The sequence below is a fragment of the Elephas maximus genome, chromosome 4 (assembly GCF_024166365.1).
Source record: "Elephas maximus indicus isolate mEleMax1 chromosome 4, mEleMax1 primary haplotype, whole genome shotgun sequence".
In the NCBI taxonomy this organism is placed as follows: domain Eukaryota; kingdom Metazoa; phylum Chordata; class Mammalia; order Proboscidea; family Elephantidae; genus Elephas; species Elephas maximus.
The window spans coordinates 115,915,731-115,936,800 of NC_064822.1; the positions used below are offsets into that span (position 1 = coordinate 115,915,731).

Genomic DNA, 21,070 nt, shown 5'->3' on the forward strand with positions numbered 1-21,070 from the left:
CCCAAACATCCTGCCCCAGCTCTAGGGTTGACAGGAAGTGAAACTCAATTGTCTGCCTAGCAGCCTGGCTTGGAACCCAGCCCTGGGCCGCAGATGTGGCCCCCTACCCTGAGGAGGAAGAGGGGGAAGAAGAGGCCGGGGAGAATAAGGCTGTTGTTTTTTCCTCCCCCTTTGTTCATTGCGGTTTCTTTCTTTCTGATTTTTATGATGTGGTTGAGTAAAGAAATGAGCACCTGGAACTGTAGGCATTAGACGCCTCCTCCTTAGATGCTTCTTGGCCTTTCTTCCCCCACCCCCCACCAGTAAGTGATCTGAGTGGGATATGATGGCATAATAGGTCATAAAGAAGACACAAAGGAGCCTAGAGTGATTCCACCTTACTCATCAGAGAGAGATCACCTCACACTCCTCTTTGAAGTCCCCAAAAAAGTCTTAAAAGGATTGTTTTTAACTTTCTGTAGAGACATCTGAGGATGATGGAGTGAGAAACACAAGTTATACAGAGGAAGGTATAACTGCAAGATATTTACAAGTGTTCTTTGCAAGGAAAACTGAGTGCCTAAAGGATTAGTATCTTTCCCGAATTATTCCTAATTGAGGGGCATAAAACTGGTTGAAAGAAAGGTTAGGGGACTTGTTCTTATTTGTATTTTTTTTAGGTTGACTGGAATCAGAGAGGCTTCACGCACACACAAACACACACCAAGCCACTCTTAAGCCGGGCTGTGTTTTTGGCTGTCCTGCACAACTAAGAACAGGACCTGATGAATAGTAGGGCCTCAAAAGTGTTTGTTGAATGTTTGATTAAGGAGGTGATACAGGAAGAGGAGGTAAAGCTTTGCTAATAGTGGAGAAAACACTTTAAGGATGAAGGATGGGGAGTGGTAGAGCCCTTGCCTTTTAAGATTGGGGGTTAGACCTGGAGGGAAGACAGAAGCAGAGAGACAGATTCTCTCCAATTCTGCTCCAGATCTCTAGTTCAGACACAACAACAATGCTCCCAAACTCCCTTCCAACCACTTTATTAGTCAGCAGCTTCATTTCTGGTCAAAGTGGGGTAGTCTCTTCCTGTCTTGGGAACAATCAGGAACTGCTTAGATCCCTCTGTTTCCACTAGAGGGCCTCACATATTCATTCCCTCTCTTCCCCAACCCCTCCCCCAAAGTGTGTGTGTGTGTATACACAAACGTATACAGAAAGAGAGAGAGAGAGTTTTCTTCCAGTCAAAGCTCTCCCTTCCCCCTCCCTTCTACCCTAGGTGTAAAAGGGAAGATTCCAGGAACTCAATCCTTTGCGGGAAACCCTGGTGGCATAGTGGTTAAGAGCTACAGTTGCTAAACAAAAGGTTGGCAGTTTGAATCTACCAGGTACTCCTTGGAAGCTCTATGGGACTGCTCTACTCTCTGTCTTACAGAGTCGCTAATGCAATGGGTGTTTTTTGTTTTTTGTTTTTGTAAGCCTTTGTTACTGTGCCCTACTTCGATGAAGTGGGGGGGGGGTAGCTGGCTTTGGGGAGGGGCAAGAAACCTGGGTCTCCAGTTCCTACCAGCAAGTCCCTAGGCCTCTGTCTTTCTCCGCTGCTCTACCAGCCCCATCACCATCCATGCTGCCCCAAGAGCCTTGACAACTCCGGAACAGATTCCAGGCAGGAAAAAGCTGAAAGGATCACTTTTCCCTCCCTACTTTTGGCCAGGGCCTTCTGCAACACTTGCCAAGGTCAGCAGGCAAAGTGGGCAGATTAGAGCACAGAGAAAGGGACACAGGTCAGAGTGCTCTGTGCACCTAAGTCTCCACCCCAGAAATAAGGAAGTGTCCTTGGACTGGGGAATATAGGTCTCAGAGTATAAGACGTTTGGGATCTGGGGTTTAGGGAGGTGAGAAACCTGGAGAAGGTGAGCAGTTTCTCTCAAGCAGTGTGGAGGCCATGGGAGGATAGCGTAGTTTATATCTCAGAATGTGAAGTCTAGAACTCTTGCCTTGCCCCTGTGGGATCTCCTGAGCCTGAAGTCAATGGTGGATGGGAAGGAGTTGGGAAGGGAGCTGGACAGGGAAGTTGGGGTTGGGCAGCAATTAAGGGTGAGTGAGACCTTGGCTGGGTGGGTAGCTGCCAAACTGTCCCATCAGGAGCCCCGAGCCCTAATTTGGCCTTCCAGGGTTGGGATGGAGAAGCTGTGAGGGATTAGAAAGAAGGGGAAATAGCTAGAAGCAGAGCTGCGCCGGGCGCGGGAAGATGGGGAGAGCAGGAAATGGAGAGAGTGGCACAGACCTGAGCCCTGGGGAAATGCAGGGGAGGGGAGTCAGGTCATAGAGAACTGGAAACAGGGCCCTCTCCAATCTCGAAGTTCCCGGAGTTGGGGGCGCCGGGCGGGGGCGCGGGCGGGCGGCGGGCCGGGGTGGAGGGCGGGCAGGTGTGTCGTCAGGAGCGGGGCGGCCCCGCGGCGGCCGCGTCTGCCTGGCCCGTCCCCTCCAGCCCCGCTCAGGCTCCAGCTCCGACGCCGGCGCTTCAGCTCGGAACGCACGCCCTTCCCGGGCAAGGTAGAGACCCGCGAGCACCCTGCCGCCTCCCACTCGAGCAGGAGGAGGACTGGGGGCCGCGGGAGGGGCGCTCCGAGGGCTGGGTGTGGGCCGCTGGGCCGGGCAGGAGAAAGCGTGACAGCTGGAGCGGGGAATTGGAGGGGTTTGCTCCTGGAAGCGGCGGCCGGCGGGAGGGCTGGGCCAGAACTTCCTCTCCATCCTTCCCACTCACTCGAAGGGATGATGCAGCTTGCCTCCTAGGGACTGGAGTCGGAGGAAAGTCCGTTTTGGAACCTTTACAGCGCTGCGCGGGTGGAGAAGGGTTTTTGTTTGGTCTGCTGGTCCCCAACTTTCCATCCCCATCCTCTCCACACCTGTCACCGGCGAGTTTCTGCAACTCCCTGAGTCTAGAACCGACTTTTCACCTTTAAATGGGGAGAATAAGCTTGATTGAGAAAGCAAGGCAAATATTATTGGGCATCTCCTCAGCCTCAGAATACATGAGCCCACATCCCCCAATCATGCCAACATCATAACTTCCTCCTGTACTATGCAATGACATCCCCCCCCCCACACCACCCCCTTAACCAGACAACACTACCACCTGCAATGCCTGTGAAGGCCTAAGCATTGTCACTTCAAGCCAAATGATTCCCTCTCCGGTGCCACTGGTTAGTAGCAGGGATGGGCAAGGAAGAATAGGATACGGGCCACTGATGTGGTTAAGGGATTTAAAAATCTTCAAACTAGTAGTGCCTGCCCTTTGGGTTCCTTGCTGAAAGTTCTGCGGGCATAGCTGGTTCTTAAGAGCCTTCTGTGATGGTTAATTTATATGACTTGGAATGTGAGCAATGAATGTTGAAGTAAAAAAGGAAACTTTAAATGTTCGTGCTAGCTTTCGAAATAATATTTATCCGTTGGTTACCAGTCATTTTAGTTTTTAATGTTTAAAATATAATCTAGAGAATGAGAGGCAGTAAGACTGAATGGAATGAACTAAAGACAGTATCTGGAGCCTGGGTGTGGCTCTGAGAAAGTCCCTCTCTCCCTGGGCCTCAGTTCCCTCTTCTGTAAAATACAAAGAGTTGGTGCCTCAGCTCTGAGGTTCTAGGATTCTCTGCCTCCAAATCAACTTCTTCCTTTCTCACCCCACGCTGGTAGGGGAGAGGAGGGAAATATGAGTCACAAATAGCTGTCAGGCCTGCAGCAGACCCCACCCTCCCAGCCCTGCCATTCGCCTGGACTAGCCCAGGTTATAGCCTCAGGGTTGGGATGGAGCTGGAGCACAAAATCTGACTTGTTCCAGGTCTTCAAGGCCCCAGGATCCAGCAGTTTGCTGCCCTTCAGCTCCAGGGGCAGCCATACTTTCAGTGAGGGAAGTCAGGAGGACAACTGAAAAAAATCCCAGGAGCCCTTAACATGCCAAGATCCCAGACCAGAGGTGTCCTTGGACCCTGACAGTCTAGTTTCTAGTCGCCTCATCCTCCTCTCAGAGGCATAGCGCAGGATCCTGATGCTATTACCTGTCTGTGCCAATATGGCACAAGTTGGGAGAGGGTGTGTGTACAATCGGAATTCACTGCTACCGGGAGTCTTTAGAATTTTTGCCTTCCTAGGTCAAAGACATCAGTCTTCCTAATCTCCAGATGTGTTTCTCTAGGTACCACCCTTATATAATGATGATAATAACAGCTAACGTTTATTGAGCTCTTACTCTGTGCTATGCAGCTTGCTAAACACATTACATACATTATCTTAGTTAATCCCCACATTGTGACTGATTTCTGTAGGTATCCGTTTTACTGATGAGGAAACTGAGGTTTAAGGAGATGAAGCAACTCACCCAAGAGCTAAGATTCTAATCCACGTCCCTCAATTCAAAGGTCCATTCTCTTCACCTCTACTATATACCACTTCTCCAGGTCTAAGACACCTGGGAGGTTTGGAAGGGGCAAGAAAGCCTTGGGTCATTGTGAAAAGAGATAAGGGTAGAAGCGTCCTGCCCTTTCTCCTGTTCTTCACTCCTTGTTTCTCTCTCCCTGTCACTTTCTCCCTCAGCTTCAATTTCCCAGAACCTTGAAGCCATCTAAGAATTCCCAAAGGTAATCTGAGAGGCTAATTAAGCTGTATAGGCCTCATTAGCCATAAAACTATTACGTATTCATTAGATCTGTTAGCAGCAGAAGTTGGACTATAGTCATTGAAAAGGGTGGGTGGAGATGGGTGCAGTCCTTTCTCCAGAATGGCAGTATCCTAGAAAACCTTTCTAAGGGTTCCGAGAGTCCTGGAACAGGAATGTGATACTGCGTAGAAGTGGGCAGCAAAGATGTCCCAAGGTCAGAGGTTGCAGAAAAGGCTCTTGCACCATCAGAAAGGAAAGGGGCTGGGCTATTCTTCTAGGTCCTAACTGCCTCCCTGAGTCTGACCCAATAAGCCCCAAATGGGTGGGTGGAGGGGAGGCAGAAGGTCAGAGCCTTAGATGGAGTACCTCAATAAATGCTTTTTAGCACCATTCATTCATTTAACAAATATTTATTTAGCACCTACTTGTTTTTTTTTTTTGTACTCCAAAGGACCTCTGGTGGCACAGTGGTTAAAGCACTCACCTGCTAACCAAAAGGTCAACAGTTCAAACTCACCAGCTGCACTGCTGGAGAAAGATGTGAGAGTCGGCTTCCATAGAGGTTTACAGCCTTGGAAGCTCTATGGGGCAGTTCTACTCTGTCCTATAGGGTCGCTATGAGTCGGAATTGACTCAACAGCAGTCGCTTTGGTTTGGCTTGGTTTGGTTTATGTGCTCCAAATTATCTCATATTCCCTTGACTGTCAGAATGGGCTCTATGGCATCCCATTTAACCATATCTGGATTAATATTCCCAAAATATGATTCCCCAGTTTTATGCAACCATTTGTACAACTAATATTGAGCACTTACTCCATGGCAGGCACTGTTTTAGGTAACGGGGGATCCACTGGTAAACAAGACTAACAAGTTCCTGCCCTTGTAGAAATTATGTTTTGCTGGGAGAAAGCAAACAGTAAACAAAGAAGCAGATAAATTAACAAGATAATTTCCCATTGTGATTAGTTCTATGAAGGAAACAAAAGAAGGTACAGTGGATGACATGATCAGGAAGGTCTCTCAGAGGAGCTGACACTTCAGCTGAGACAAGAAGCTGGACCCACCAAAAGTTGGGAAGAGGGTTCCAGGCAGACAGAACAGTAAGTCTCATGGCCCTGAGGCAGGGAAGAACTTGGCATGCCTGAGAAACAGAGAGGAGGCCAGTAAGACTATAAGGCAGTGAGTGAAGGAAAAAGTGGAACAAGAGGAAGCCAGAGAGACAGGTAAGGGCCCTACCACATGGTCCTTCAGTTGGAGCCTAGGCTCCTCCACTTATCACCTACTTTAGGAATTTACCAGCCTCCCTGGGCTTCAGTTCCCTCATCTGTAAAATGGGTATACCTGTAGTTCCAAATCACAGGATTTGATTTTGTTAACACCATAATAACTACCATTTATCATATTTTGTTGTTCTTGGTTGCTTTCCAGTTCATTCCAAGTCATGGTGACCACAGGTGTTACAGAGTAGAACTGCTCCATAGGGTTTTCTTGGCTGTAATTGTCACCATGAGTCAGAATTCACTCAACAGCAACTAACAAAAATCTTAACGGAAGCAGATCCGCGGGTCTTTCCTTCTGTGATGCTGCTGGGTGGGCCTTTAGGTTAGCAGTCTAGGGCAAACTATTTGCACTGACTCAACAGCAATGGGTTTGATTTGGTTTTTATACTAGGTATTTTTCATATATTATGACCGATATCATTCTCCCCATTTTACAGATGTAACTTGTCCAAGGTCACAAAGTAGTATCAGAGCTCAGAACGGAACCCAGATATGGCCGACCCTAATTTTGTTTGACTCCAAAACCACTGTACTATGCTAATGTAAGATTTATAATTATTGCTATTGCTGTTATTGAATTATCAAGGCAAGTCACCTTCTGTGACTTGGTCCATGGCCCAGTGGTCTATAGGATCCACGTGACAGCTCCTCCTTAGACCCTGGGTCCAAAAACCCAAAGTTGGAGTTGTCTAAACACAGCTAACCTGGCAGAGTGGAGAGGAGACCCTGGCATAGAAGATTCACGCACTCAGCTCCACCCTCCCGGGCCTAGGCAACCAGAGGGGCACCCAGAGTCTTCCCCTACCCACCTAACTCCCTGCCTGGCCCCCTAGGACCCCACCCGTTCCCCAAAGCCCCCTCCCCCTTCCCCAGTTCCTGAGCAGAAGGAGGCAGGCCGGGGCTGGGGACCAGACCAGAGCTGGTTCTGTGTCTCGCGTCAGAAGCGCGCTGGAGGTCGTTGCGGGGCGTGGGTGGCTGAGTGGGGCTAGGGACTGAGCTTGGAGGTGGAGCAAGATGGGGGCGTGTCCCGGGAGGGGCAACGCCAACGCGGTAAGAACCACCCAGAGCGCCAGGACTGCGGGGGACCCAGAGATGTGACAGCGCAGGCCCAGAAGAGAGTGCAGGGACTGGCGGTGGTGGGAGAAACTTAGAAACAGGCGCAGGACACACTCAGAAACACATATAGATTGGGAAAGCGGGGGTGGGGGTAGGAGGTGACGGACGTCTGAGATGAATCAAGATAGATTCTCTCTGATAAAAGTCAGAGAGCAAGAGAAGAATCCAGAAATGAAAGAAAGCCAGAGATGAATCAGAGAAACAGAGACAGAGGATAGACTCTGTCAGGGTGAGATAGAGACATAAAGAAGAGGAACACAGACTTAGAGAGGGACTCAGAGACAAGGAAAGAAAATAAATGATAGTGAGAGTGGAGAATGAATGGAACAGACAGAAGCAAAGAGGTGCAGGCAGCTGGCTCTTCCTGCCACATGCTCTTGTCATCTTTCTCCAGGCCCACCCTCTGAAGTACAAGTGCAGGCGCAGGAGGCAGTATAAAGTCTCCTTTTTAACCACTCTTAAGAAAAATAGAAAAATGGCCAAGGAAAGGGGCCAAATAAGCCCCAGTGAGTTCGCCCAGCTGCAAAAATACTTGGACTGTAAGTCTTCCTCCCTGTCCTTAGTTCTAGAGACCTTACCCAGAGACCCCCTCCTCCTCATTATCCCCTCACTCCACCTTCCCCAGTGCCCTTCAGCCAGTTAGCTCCCCTGATGTGCCCATGACTGGGAAAGGGAGGGGAGGAAAATGGGGAGATGCCTGGGGTCTCAGCTGTCTACCCACCTTCTAAATTCCTTGACTGTCTGCTCCAAGTTTCTGAGAAGAGGAAAGGGATACCACATTGGGGAATCTGAGAAGTTTTTCTCTCTGAATTCCTCTTGGAATTTCTTCTTCCTCCATCTCTCTTGAATCTTTTTTCTTGCTGGATGTCTGGGTGGGTCTCTGGCAGAAGACAGGGAGAGCTGGACTGACGCTCTTCTATCCCTCTCTTCACACCCTAGATTCCACCAAAAAGGTCAGTGATGTCCTAAAGCTCTTCTCTGAGGATGGCGAGATGGCTAAATACCTCCAAGGAGATGTGAGTGGAAGCTGGGAAGTCCCCCTTGACCAACTCCTCCCGTCTTTGTTTTTCCTGCTCCATTGGGACCCCCAGCTTCTAGAGATGATTCTAGGTCTACCCTTTACTATCTCTGGTCTAGATACCCTCGTGTCCATTGTCACCTCAGCTATTGCTTTAGCACAAAGCAAGAGATTCTGTTAAAGGAGGACTTGGCCAAGGAAACTGTACTCCTTCCTCAGATGCTTCTCAGCTGTGCCCTTATTGTCCCTGTCCTCACTACTCTCAATTCTTCAGTTCCCAACCCCACAGACTCCCCAGTGTAATGCTCACTCTCATCATAGGCAATTGGGTACGAGGGATTCCAGGAATTCCTGAAAATCTATCTGGAAGTGGATAATGTGCCCAGTAGCCTAAGCCTGGCACTGTTTCGATCCTTCCAGGCGGATCACTGCTCAAAAGAGACTGTACATAAAGGTATGGTCATATAGGTGGGACTGGGCTGGGCCTCTGGAAGAAAAGTTAAATTAGTGTGGGTTTTGGATGAGAGTTGGATTGAGTCACACGTTGGGAGCAGGGTCGGGGAGAAGGTAGAAGATGGCTAGGGTGGTCTAGGAGCTAGAGGGGGAAAAGTTAAAGAGAAGAGTAGGAACAAAGGAGAAGAGAAGAGCCAGAGTGAAGGGAGCCCCAACCTCAGCTTTGCTGTACTTTTTGTGACCAGATGTGGTATGTCTCAGTGATGTCTCCTGCTACTTTTCCCTTCTGGAGGGTGGCCGGCCAGAAGACAAGCTAGAATGTGAGTTGCCAAGATGTGTAACGGGGCTGGGTAGGGGAGGGAAAGCGAAGGGATAGAGGGGTGATTTGCAGCCTCCCTTCCTCATTTTCTCAGGATTCCTAAAGGCTGACAGGGCTGGACAAAGGTGGAGCCAGAGAATGGGCCCATTTCATTTGTTCCCCTAGACTCCTTATATCTAACTCCATCCACTGTAGTTACTCTAGTACCCATACCTTGTACATTCTTATGTGGGCGATGGGATATTCTTGGGATGTGGGAGGTGTGTGCTGCCTACCCTATCAGATTCAAGAAGGGTGGAATCCAGACCTGTTTCCCCTCCCTTTTTGTCTCTTTTCTCAGCCCCAAACTGTGGGCTTTTTACCCAAAACTTCTCTCCCTATCTCTTTGTTTCTTTTATATTCTGATATTAATTCTTTGGGTAAACATCACTAACTGACCCTGGCCCCCCTAAAACACCCACAGTCACCTTCAAGCTGTACGACACGGACAGAAATGGGATCCTGGACAGCTCAGTGAGTTGGGGGACCTGTATGTTGGGCAAGGGAGTATGTGTCCATTTGTCTGTGCCCTCCTGCCCCAATTTTTCCAGAATCCTAGGAGCTAGGGCTAAATCTGGGAGTAGGTCTCAAGCTTTTGACCCCAAAAAGAGGAGTCTGGAGACATGAATTGGGGGTTGCCTTGCAAACATACAAACGTACATAAGCACTCACTTAGTTGGCAGAGGCACCTGAGAATGAGAGATGGGCCTGGGTGGAACCCTAATTTCTGGAGAGGAGTTTGGAAGGTGGTTGTGAGGTGGGCATGGCTGTGGCTCTTACCCTCTTTGCCTTCCAGGAAGTGGACAAAATCATCACACAGATGATGCGAGTGGCTGAATATCTGGATTGGGACGTGTTTGAGCTGAGGCCGGTAAGGCAGTTCTTTCTCAGTGTACCTTCCTATGCCTTCTGCTCCGGGGTCCTGCATTTGCCTTACCCATCTCTGACAGATAGCCTAGTTTCCTGGCTAGGATGGCTGGGCTGGGTGTTCTAGGGGGCAGTGGAAAGGTCTCTGTGACCACTCACACCAAAAGCCCCTTCCCATTCTCTACTCAGATTCTTCAGCAGATGATGAAAGAGATTGACTATGATGGCAGCGGTTCTGTCTCCCTAACTGAGTGGCTCCGGGCTGGGGCTACCACCGTGCCACTGCTAGTGCTGCTGGGTCTGGAGATGGTGAGTAGGAGAGGCTTGTGAGGATGGGTAAGATGGCTGCCTTGGGCTGTACTGGCCAGATATTGGTCTTCCCAACATCTGCTGTGCCCTCCCAGACCCTGAAGGACAACGGGCAGCACATGTGGAGACCCAAGAGGTTCTCCAGACCAGTCTACTGCAACCTCTGCGAGGCGAGCATTAGTCTTGGCAAACAGGGGCTGAGCTGTAACCGTGAGTGATGGGCCTGGCAGTGTGGGAATAGAGGGGCAGCCCAGCTGTGGAGCTCTGAATCTAGAGAGACCTAGGTTTGAATCCTGGGCTCTGCCACTGACTAATTATGTAACCTTGGGCAAGTCACATAATTTCCTTAAGCATCAGTTTCCTCAACTGTAAGTGAGGTAATTATGAGCATTAAATAAGCTGATGCAAGGAAATAGCTTCACATGCACATACTATTAACCAAAAAAAAAAACCACTGCCTTCGAGTCGATTCCAACTCATAGCGACCCTATAGGACAGAGTAGAGCTGCCCCACAGAGTTTCCAAGGAGCGCCTGGCAGATTTAAACTGCGGACCCTTTGGTTAGCAGCCGTAACACTTAACCACTATGCCACCAGGGTTTCCACACATACTATTAAGTCTGCATAAAAATTAGCTGTTATTATTGTAGTTATATTTGGGCCTCCCTTGCATCATCCAGATCAATTCCTGGTACATAGACGGGGTAGGGTGGGTATGAGATAGAAGTTGCTCTTTCAGGGGGAAGAGTAAGGAAAAGGCACAGGTCTTGGAGGTGAGCCCCCCAAAATTTTAATTTTCTACCCCACCCTCACAGCAAGGGATTATATGCCTTATTCCAGGGAGTCCCCCCCCCCAGCACCCAGGTAACGGGGAGGTAGGGGGAGGAACTGCAGCCAAGACTCTGACCTTCTTCCCTCTCACCCAGTCTGTAAGTACATCGTTCATGACCAGTGTGCCATGAAAGCCATGCCTTGTGAAGTCAGCACCTATGCCAAGTCCCGGAAGGACATTGGTGTGAGTGACTCTATTCCGACCTAGTACCTCCCTCATCCTGGCCCTGCCGCTTGTCCATATGCTGCCCCAGCCTGTTCCTCCTCAGACCCGCCAAGAAAAGAGTTTGCCTTTCTCTCCAAAAGGTCCAGTCACATGTGTGGGTGCGAGGAGGCTGTGTATCCGGGCGCTGTGACCGTTGTCAGAAAAAAATCCGATCCTACCACAGTCTAACTGGACTACATTGTGTGTGGTGCCACCTAGAGGTCAGTTTGGGAGCTATCCTTCAGGCTGATAACCCTCCAAACTATGCCTTTGAGTTCCTCCCCAAGATACCCTCTTCCCACACAGCTCCTCGGTCATCTTCTCACACAGCTCCGTTACAGCCACAGTTGCCCCTGCTTCCTTTCCAATACCAGACCTCTGAACTGAGAGGCAGTGGGGTCGCCTCAGTGATCTCTCTGTGCCCACCTTGTCTTTCAGATCCACGATGACTGCCTGCAAGCCGTGGGCCACGAGTGTGACTGTGGGCTGTACCGCGATCACATCCTCCCTCCATCTTCCATCTACCCCAGCGTCCTGGTGAGACCTTCAGGCAGGGGCTGGGAGGGGGCAGAATTGCCTTCCCAGTTAAAACAAAACAGCACCATCTAGAATAGAGCACCTGTATTTTCAGGATTCGTGTCTAACTCTCATGTTTAGGTATTCACGAATCATTCAGCTTTCCTTTTATTTGCTTCCTTCCCTTCTTAGGCCTCTGGACAGGATCGTAAAACTAGCAAAACAAACCAGAAGAGTGTGGAAGACTTAAATTCAGGCACTTCTGAGGCTCTGCGGGTACAGGGCTGAGAGAGGCTTGGGCTTCTTGATGGGGGCCAATTTTTCATTCTCAAGGGAGGGAACAAAGTGGGACAGTCTGGGAGGATGTTGCCTGGACTCCAGAAGCCCCATCCTGGTGGGGGAAGGGAGAGGGGAAAGAGGAGAGAGGAAAGAGCATCTTTGTGGAATGCCAGCCTCCTGCCTCTGTCTCCAGGGCCCATCTTAACTCTGATAAAATCCTCCTTTCCTTATCCTTGTTTTCTTCCCCAAATCCAGATTGACCCTGTTTCCAACACCCATCCACTTCTTGTCTTCGTCAACCCTAAGAGTGGCGGGAAACAGGGGGAGAGGTGAGGAGGAGAGATGTAGTGGGTCTTCTAAGATGGAGACGGGGGGCCTACAGAGGTTGGAGGGAAGACGGGAAGGTGTTGTATGGAGAGGGCGTACCTTGAGGAGACCTCAGAGACTGGAGTACAGACTATCCCCCACCCCACCCCACCCCACCCCCACCGAGAGCTTTCCTTTTTCTCTCACACAGGGTGCTTTGGAAGTTCCAGTATCTACTAAACCCTCGACAGGTGTTCAACCTCCAAAAGGATGGTCCTGAGCCAGGGTGGGTATAGACTAGGGACTGTTTTGGAATATCTGTGTATCTATGTATGTTAGGAGAGAGCAGAAAAAAATGTGTGTGTGGGGAGGTGTCTAGGGGATGCCAGAGGCCAGAATTCGGAATGCTGCTTTCCCTGGGATCCCGGGGTATCCTGCCTCTGAGCTCTCCAGGATACCTTATCCTGCTCTCAAGGGATGGAGATACCAGTTTCTCCCTAACCACTGAGGAGTTGCTGTGACTTTCCCCATTGTCCTTGTCTCTACCCTTAATAGAAACTCAAGTTTTTTGACAAAGGGGAAAGGGTCTTAAGGAATGAGAGAAGAAGTAATCTGGCTGTCCAGGAGTTGAGTAGCCTCAGTCCTATTCTCTTTCCTCATTTTCTCTCTCCCTTTTTGTCTCAGGCTCAAATTCTTCAAAGATGTTGCTAATTGCCGGATTTTGGTGTGTGGTGGAGACGGCACAGTAGGCTGGATTCTAGAGACCATTGGTCAGTGCAGGGAGAGGCTCCAGCCAGGGGACTGGGGCAGTGGCTTTCCAGAGCCAACTCCCTTCACCCACCTTCTTACTTGCCTCCCCAGACAAAGCCAACTTGTCTGTTGTACCTCCTGTGGCTGTGTTGCCCCTGGGTACTGGAAATGATCTGGCTCGTTGCCTAAGATGGGGAGGAGGTAAGTGGCTAGAGATTGTTTTGCTGGGGATGGGGGAAGTGAGATAGGAAGGGGGAAAGCACAGGGAGAAGAATCTAGGCATCTATCTGGTGCAGAACCCCTGCTGAGAATTTGCATTTCTTAACAAGTTCTCTGCTGAGAATTTGCGTTTCCACCCCAGATATGCTGAATCAAAGTCTATGTTTTAACAAGACCCCCGGGGGATTCTTATGTATAACTTCCTGAAAACTTGTTAGAAATGGCAGAACTAGTTCAAAGCCCTGGTGCAGAAAGAGGCTGGAGAAGAAGAGAGGCACCAAAAAAACCTGTTGCCATAGAGTGGATTCTGACTTAATAGCGACCCTATAGGAATAGATCTGCCCCGTTGGGTTTCCAAGGAGTGTCTGGTGGATTGGAACTGCTGAATCTTTTTGGTTAGCAGCCAAGCCCCCTAGTGGATGAAAAGTGTAATTTTTGTATGAGGGATAGGGGCACAGATCCAGTGGGGAAGTGTGTAACCAGAGTCCTTAATTATAAGAGCTAGAGAGTGTTATAAGACATAGTGAGAATTTTACATGTGCTTACTTGATATATATCTTTCTTTTCTTCCAAAGTAGACTGTAACTTCCTTACTGACAAGCGTCATACTTTACTTCTTTTGCATTTCTCAGTCAAGTGCTGAACAGGTGCTGGATGCCTGTGCATCCGTACTAATTATCTTTGAAAGCTTATGAAAACCCTCAATATGTTAATTTGAATATTGGTCATGAAATAGTATAAAAATTATTCTTGCATTTAACTGGAAACCTGACTCAGATAAACACCTAAAAAATGAAATGTAAGAAGCAACTCCAGGTAGAGTTTATAAGTAGATACTAACAGAAAACACACCCAAACTGGATAAATAAAATGAATTTATTGCCTCAGAATTGACTTTAATTACAACTGGTTTCAGGGGCTCAAATTAAGTCACTAGGGCTGAGTCTTTTTCCATTTCTCAGTATTGATTTCCTCTATATTGGTTTCATTCTAAGGCTTTTTGTAGTGGCAAAATGGTTCCCACTTATTCCAAGCTTAAATATTCCCAGGTTCAAGTCTAGAAATTAAAGACAGCATCTCCTCCTACAGAGTTCTGCGGAATAGAACTGCCCCATAGAGTTTTCAAGGGATGGCTGGGGGGTGCAAACTGCTGATTTTTTGGTTAGCAGCCAAGCTCTTAACCACTGCGCCACCAGGGCTACAGATAGGTAGGCACCAAAGCAGAGTGTCCAAAAGGAAGAGAGCTTTGGAAGAAGCAGGGCTTCTTCCCTGCTTATTCTTCCACAGTCAGGGGGCAAAGTAATCTGAGCTCCGAAGGGTCAGAGGTGACAGTCCTCTTCTCTACAAACCTGCAGATATCCTTCTGTTTCAACCAACCCTTACCCAATGCCGTCTAGGCAATTCTGACTCATAGCAACCCTGTAGGACAGAGTAGAACTGCCCCCATAGGGTTTCCAAGGAGCACCTGATGGATTTGAACTGCTGACCTTTTGGTTAGCAGCTGTAGCTCTTAACCAACTCTTGCTCAGATAATTGAGAAATATGAGAGGTGTCTTAGTTATCTAGTGCTGCTATAACAGAAATACCACAAGTGGGTGGATTTAACAGACAGAAATTTATTTTTTCTCTGTTTAGGAGGCTAGAAGTCTGAATTCAGGGCACTAGCTCTAGAAGAAGGTTTTCTGTCTTTGTGGGCTCTGGGGGAATGTGCTTGTCTCTTTTCAGTTTCTGTTCCTTGGTGATCGTGGTGAGCTTCATGGGATATGGCATCTATCTTCTCCCTTCTCTGCTTGCTTGCTTAATCTGCTCTTTTATATCTTAAAAGAGCTGCACTTTAAACACGCCCTTCACTAATACTGCCTTATTAACATAACAAAGAAAACCCACTCCCAAATGGGATTATAACCACAGGAATAGGGGTTAGGATTTACAACATATATTTTTGGGAGACACAGTTCAATACATAACAAGGGGGTAAAACAATGTGGAAATAAGGAAGGTTTATAAGAGTTAGGCCAGATGCTGAGTGATGGAGATAGTGCAGTGTTTAACCATGACTCATTTCATTCATTCAGCCAGTTAGCCAAGTGATCATTCATTCATTCATCATCATTTCTTTCTGGATCTATTGCAACAGTCTCCTAATTGGTCTCTCATGTCAAGTTTCTTTGTCCCTTCATAGGAGAAAGCCTTGAGGGATGCTGTTGGTAGATAAAGAGGTCAGTGGGGCAGGTTTGACCTGTCTTGGAGCTGAGGATGTTGTATCTGAGTCCAGCTGAGATCTCACCGGAGATTATGGAATAGGAGTCTGCTAAAGAGAATTTTTTTTAAGGCACTCTAGGTAGAGGAAGTAGTATAAGCATAAGGCCAGAGAAACCACCAAACAACGTGGTAGTGCATTAGGGGAATTGTAAATTGTTCTTGCTGTTGGGAAAGGATTGGGAGAGAGGGTTTGAGGTGGGAATGGGAAGAGGGAGGACTGAGTGGGGCAGAGTCCAGATTACAGAGGATCGTGAATACCGTGTTAAGGAGTTTTTAACTTTTTCCTGCCAAAAATTGTAAACAGACAGCCCACAGAAATGATTTGTATTGTTTGTCTTGAAATGTTTTAAAGTTTTTTGAACTTGATTATTTCTAAGTGGGACATGTATTCTTCAGTTCACTACTAGGCTCCCTGCTATTTACTCATCCTCTTTACGTTTTAAGACCCAAGACCCGAGGCATTTGAGCGTGCAATCCCTGAACCATGGGGAACTCTTGTAAAATGTAACCAAAAGAAAAAGTAGGAATCTCTCTTTCTTTTTCAGTCAGAGAGGTTCTTCTGTAACCAAGAGAACGGTATTTCAGAGGCCAAGTGAGGAGTGTTCAAGAGTTAAAGTGAGAGCTAAAGATATACTATTGATTTTGGCAGGCGTCGTTGGCAGTCTTTGCCAAAAAAGTTTCAGTGGGGTGGTAGGCGTGACAGGCAAAGTGCAGTGGGCTGAGCCATGAATGGAAGAGGTGGAGACTTACTTTTTAGTCTTTTTTTCTTCCCCCTGATTACAAAAACAACATATGCTTCTGGTTAAAGAAAACTAAACATATACTTTCTAAGAAAATGGAAGTTCTCTGTAATCTGCTCCCTAAAGTTTTGAGATCTGTTCCTTCATGTTTTCTTTCTAGACACATACTAATGTGTATCTAAATAACAATGAGGGCATTTTATAGATTTTCTTTTTCTTTTTTTTTTTTTTTAACTAAACAGTTCCTCTTGGTTGTCATATTTCGGTACAGTTAGGTTTGCCTCACCCTTTCTGGAAACCCTGATGGCATAGTGGTTAAGAGCTATGGCTGCTAACCAAAACGTCGTCAGTTCAAATCCACCAGGCACTCCTTGGAAACTCTATGGGGCAGTTCTACTCTGCCCTGCAGGGTCACTATGAGTCAGAATCGACCTGACAGCAATGGGTTTGGTTTTTAACTCTTTCTTGGAATGATTAGTATTCTACTATGTGAATGCATTGTGGTTTATTTAATCAGCCCTCTATCAATGGACGTTTGATTAACATTCATTTTTTTACTACTACAAACCATGCTGTAGTGAACACCCTTGTATATCTGTCTCTGCACACACGTGAGATTTTCTCTAGGAGAGGTTCCTAGAAGTGGAATTGCTGCTTCAAAGTGTATGAACATTTTACATTTTACTAGTGATTTTCTTTTTTAAAACATTACACAAATAATACATCAGTGCATTTTCACTGTAGAAGATTTAACGGAGAAAAATGCATTGAGCCTTCACATATTGGTCTCCTCTTCCCTGTTCCCCACCAACTTCCATGTACCTCCTCAGACATAATTATTATTTACACTCACTTTTCTGTTTTTACATGCACATTCATGTATACGCTCACATACATGTATATATGGCTTTTTAAAAAACGTAAAAGGGGTCATACTACACAGATTGTTCTGGGACTTGTTTTTTCATTGAATAATATAGCTTGAATATCTTTCTATGTTAGTCCATGTAGATAGATTTCACCCTGTATTCAGTAGCTTCACAGCATTTCATAGCATGGGCTTACCATAATTTGTATAACTGTTCTCATATTGATGAACATTTAGATGGTTTCCAATTTCTTGCTATCACTTAGAGTGCCTCAGTAAACATCCTTATACGTCCATCTCTGTGCATGTGTATGTTAATTTCTATAGGAGAAATTCCCCAAAGTAGAATTGCTGGGTCAAATGATGTTTTGATAAAATCTGATAACATTTTGATAAGAACTGTCAATTTGTCTTCCAAAAGTAAGTTATCAGTGTATGCTCCAACTAACAGCATATGAGAGTGCCACTTTATTCATAACCTCATTAACACTTGGTTTTCTTAATCTCTTTCTGCTTTGCCCAGTTTATAGGCAACAAAAAGTTAACTGTTTTAATTTATAGTTTTTTTTAATTATTAGTGAGACTCTCTCATGCTTATTGGCTGTTTTTATTTCTTCTATAACTAGCTTGTTTGTATTTTTTGCCCATTTTTCTATTGACTTTTTTAATACAATGATTTATAAGCTTTTTTTAATGTTAGGGAAGCTAGTCTATTATATATGTTGCAGGTATTTTTTCCAGTTTGTATTTTGTCCTTTTATTTTTTTTAAAGGTGTTGTTTATTTAAACATACAGAAGTTTTTATTTTAATATAATCATGTTTATCAGTTTTTTCCCTTTTGGGTCCTAGTTTTGTATTATGCTTTTTCACTCAAAGATTATGAAAGATTCACTAATTTTTTTTCTAGTGCAAATTGTTTGTTTATTTTACATTGAAATTCTTTGACCCATGTTAAATTTATTTTGGTATAAGGAATATATCAGCACCATTTCTTGAATTATCTTTTTCCCGTTTATTTGAAATGTTATCTTATACTAAATTCCCATATATACTTGAGTCTATCTCTGGGCATTCTTCTTTACCATTGGACTTCTTATTCTAGTCACTGTGACAGTATCACACTGGTTAGATACTATTGCTTTATGCTGTGTTCTGTCTGGTAAGATGTGGAGAGTCGGAGAGAGAGAACTAGAGAGATTTTCTCCATTCATTACTCATCTTTTTCAGCATTTTCCTGGGTGTTTTCTGCAATGTTCCAGACAGACTTCAGCAGCATTTTTAGATGTGCACACATATTGGGAGCGTTCACCCCCCGTGACAGTGAGGAGAAATGGGTCCACAAGGGGCTGACCTTAAGATTGGCCAGTGGGAGCCATGACTGAGCACCCTTCTATTTCACTGGCAAGGACTGGGAGGTTCTGCAGGACCAGAGCAGAGGATCCCTGGGAATTTATGAAGCTGGGATCTGAGAGGAGTCATAGTGCTCAGAACTAACCTGTCTTCTCCCCTACTTCTAGGATATGAGGGACAGAATTTGGGAAAGATCCTCAAGGATTTAGAGATGAGTAAGGTGGTACATATGGATCGATGGTCCGTGGAGGTGATACCCCAACAAACTGAAGAAAAGAGTGATCCAGTCCCCTTTCAAATCATCAATAACTATTTCTCCATTGGTGTGGTCAGTGGAGTGGGACATAGGGCGGAGGGGGAGAGTGGGGGCTGAGCAAGCAGATGGTGGAAGAGGGCAGAAAGGGAAGGCAGAGGTTAAGGGAGCTGTGACAAAGGGAAATTGGGGGGTGGAGGTACAATGTGAGCTGTAAGAAAAGAATTTAGGACATGCGGCCCACAGACTGGGGAGTAAAGAGAGAGTTCTGTGCTGAGAGAAGAGGCAGGCCTCTGATCCTATATGCCTTGAATTTCCTAGGATGCCTCCATTGCTCACCGATTCCACATCATGCGAGAGAAGTACCCTGAGAAGTTCAACAGCAGGTGAGGAGAAGGGGGTATGGGCATACACAGTGGCAGGAACTAGGTTGTGGCCAAGTTTGGCTCAGCATGCTTAGATGGGCAGTGAGCTCTCTGCCCCCAACCAAAGTTACCCTTGTTCTCCATGCAACTCGCGTTGGGAGGTTGCTGCCCTTCCCTGTCACCTAGCCCACCCCCTCCAGCACTGTGTAACCTGTTCCCTTCCTACTGGACCATGTGGTGGGGCTGATACAGAATGAAGAACAAACTATGGTACTTTGAATTTGCCACATCTGAATCCATCTTCTCAACTTGCAAAAAGCTGGAGGAGTCTTTGAAAGTTGAGGTACGTGTGATACAACCTAACCTACATCCTTTTTAGTTTCTTATATCCAAATTTCCCCCAGCTTAGGCACTTTCTCAAACTGCCCATGTTCTTGAACCTATACTGCTTTGACCTTCTTCCAAGTCTCTAACCCTGATTTCCCACACCCTCAAGGTATTCCAGTCCCTATTTCCCTCTACCCCTTGCAAACCTCCAAATCTTGTCCCTCCCAGTGTGTCATCTGGTGGAGAAGGGGTCCTATCTGTGATTATGCCATAAGGTGAGGGTCTATGCCCTCCCCAACTGGGGCTATTTCCCCCTCCCCTCAGATCTGTGGGAAACCCTTGGATCTGAGCAACCTGTCCCTAGAAGGCATCGCAGTGCTGAATATCCCTAGCATGCATGGTGGCTCCAACCTCTGGGGTGATACCAAGAGGCCCCATGGAGACAGCCATATCAACCAGGCCCTTGGTGCTACAGCTAAAGTCATCACCGACCCTGATATCCTGAAAACCTGTGTACCAGGTGAGGGAAGCAGCCTTGAATGCTGAGTAGGTAGGCGGGACTAAGGGGAAGGTGTGACTCCCTTTGGGGACGCGATGCTTCTATAAAGCCTCTTTTCCTACCTCTCATCCCCAGATCTAAGTGACAAGAGGCTGGAAGTGGTAGGGTTGGAAGGTGCAATTGAGATGGGCCAGATCTATACCAAGCTCAAGAATGCTGGACATCGGCTGGCCAAGTGCTCTGAGATCACCTTCCAGTAAGGCAGATTCTGGGCCAGGGGCAGAGAGAGGGGGCAGAGGCAGGGCAGAAGGGTTATGGGAATGGTTGGGAGGGGCCATACCAGGAGATCTTCCTCAGTATCAAAGGGTCCCAAAGCCAACCTAAGAAGCAGAGTTTTGGTATTCAGTTGTTAAGAAAATCTCTGCCAATCTGCCTTATCTTCCCACAGCACCACTAAAACCCTTCCCATGCAAATCGATGGGGAGCCCTGGATGCAGTCACCCTGTACAGTGAGTACTGCCTCTGCCTGCTAAAAACCACCCTCAGGCTCCATGGACCCTAAATCTCCTCTTCAACAGCTTCTCTTTCTTTCTAATACCCAAAGTACCCCTGTACATCATTACTCTTAAACCCTGATTTCTTAGCCCCCAACCTTTCTACCTTGGGCTCTCTAGGGACCTGCGACCCTCCCCTGCCCAAACCTCACAGATTTTCCCTAAATTTCTGCTGTTCCAGCCCCAAAGTCCTGCCTCTGATTGTGCTCCCTTCCCTTCCAGATCAAGATCACCCACAAGAACCAGATGCCCATGCTCATGGGCCCGCCCCCCCGCTCTTCCAATTTCTTTGGCTTCTTGTGTTGAGGAGGACAGTTTCAGCCTCCAAGCCAACCTTGAACCCACCTCTCCACCCCTGGACTCCACCCTGTAGGCTCTGTACATTGCTGCCACACCCTCCTGCCAGCTCAGGGGAGTGCTCCTTCACCTTCACAGTATTTATTGTCCTGCACCACCTCACTACTTGCCATGCACACACGTGTACACGTGCACACGCACACACACCACAAACGCATACGTTGAAAGTGCCTCATCTGAATAAAATGACTTTTTTTTCCACTAGGATATCTGTTGATAATTGGTATACCTCTTTCCTTCACACTTCTACTCCTTAAATGACATAAAGTTTCTCAAGAAGCAAGAAAAAACAGCATCAAGTTCTGAGTATTTAATTCAGGTAATAGGAGTCTCCAAGGAGAGACTGGAGAAA

At 47.0% G+C, this 21,070-nt stretch overlaps 1 protein-coding gene across 7 annotated transcripts; it reads left to right on the forward strand.

The window, feature by feature from the left end:
• Positions 1 to 1,575: 1,575 nt before the first annotated feature.
• On the forward strand, positions 1,576 to 20,919 carry DGKA (diacylglycerol kinase alpha). Of its 7 annotated transcripts, XM_049883498.1 has the most exons (27): positions 2,429 to 2,535; positions 4,573 to 4,616; positions 5,603 to 5,736; positions 6,354 to 6,458; positions 7,427 to 7,571; positions 7,972 to 8,048; positions 8,372 to 8,504; positions 8,749 to 8,823; positions 9,286 to 9,335; positions 9,658 to 9,732; positions 9,918 to 10,037; positions 10,133 to 10,247; positions 10,963 to 11,051; positions 11,174 to 11,293; positions 11,511 to 11,609; positions 11,781 to 11,864; positions 12,123 to 12,196; positions 12,385 to 12,459; positions 12,858 to 12,943; positions 13,035 to 13,124; positions 18,531 to 18,691; positions 18,938 to 19,002; positions 19,234 to 19,324; positions 19,633 to 19,828; positions 19,943 to 20,063; positions 20,256 to 20,316; positions 20,584 to 20,919. In XM_049883498.1, exons 5-27 carry the CDS (start codon positions 7,508 to 7,510, stop codon positions 20,665 to 20,667), a joined length of 2,205 nt encoding a protein of 734 aa, XP_049739455.1. In that variant the 5' UTR covers positions 2,429 to 2,535; positions 4,573 to 4,616; positions 5,603 to 5,736; positions 6,354 to 6,458; positions 7,427 to 7,507; the 3' UTR covers positions 20,668 to 20,919. The 7 variants fall into 7 exon arrangements, with proteins under 7 accessions (XP_049739459.1, XP_049739455.1, XP_049739454.1 ...); XM_049883497.1 differs by lacking the exon at positions 6,354 to 6,458; XM_049883503.1 differs by lacking the exons at positions 5,603 to 5,736; positions 6,354 to 6,458.
• Positions 20,920 to 21,070: the final 151 nt, after the last annotated feature.

Coding starts and splice junctions, on each gene's coding strand:
- DGKA (XM_049883502.1), top strand. CDS start 7,508: ATGGCCAAGGAAAGGGGCCAAATAAGCCCCAGTGAGTTCGCCCAGCTG. Junction 8,049..8,371: donor CTAAATACCTCCAAGGAGAT/GTGAGTGGAAGC, acceptor CTCTCATCATAG/GCAATTGGGTACGAGGGATT. Junction 10,248..10,962: donor ACAGGGGCTGAGCTGTAACC/GTGAGTGATGGG, acceptor CCTCTCACCCAG/TCTGTAAGTACATCGTTCAT.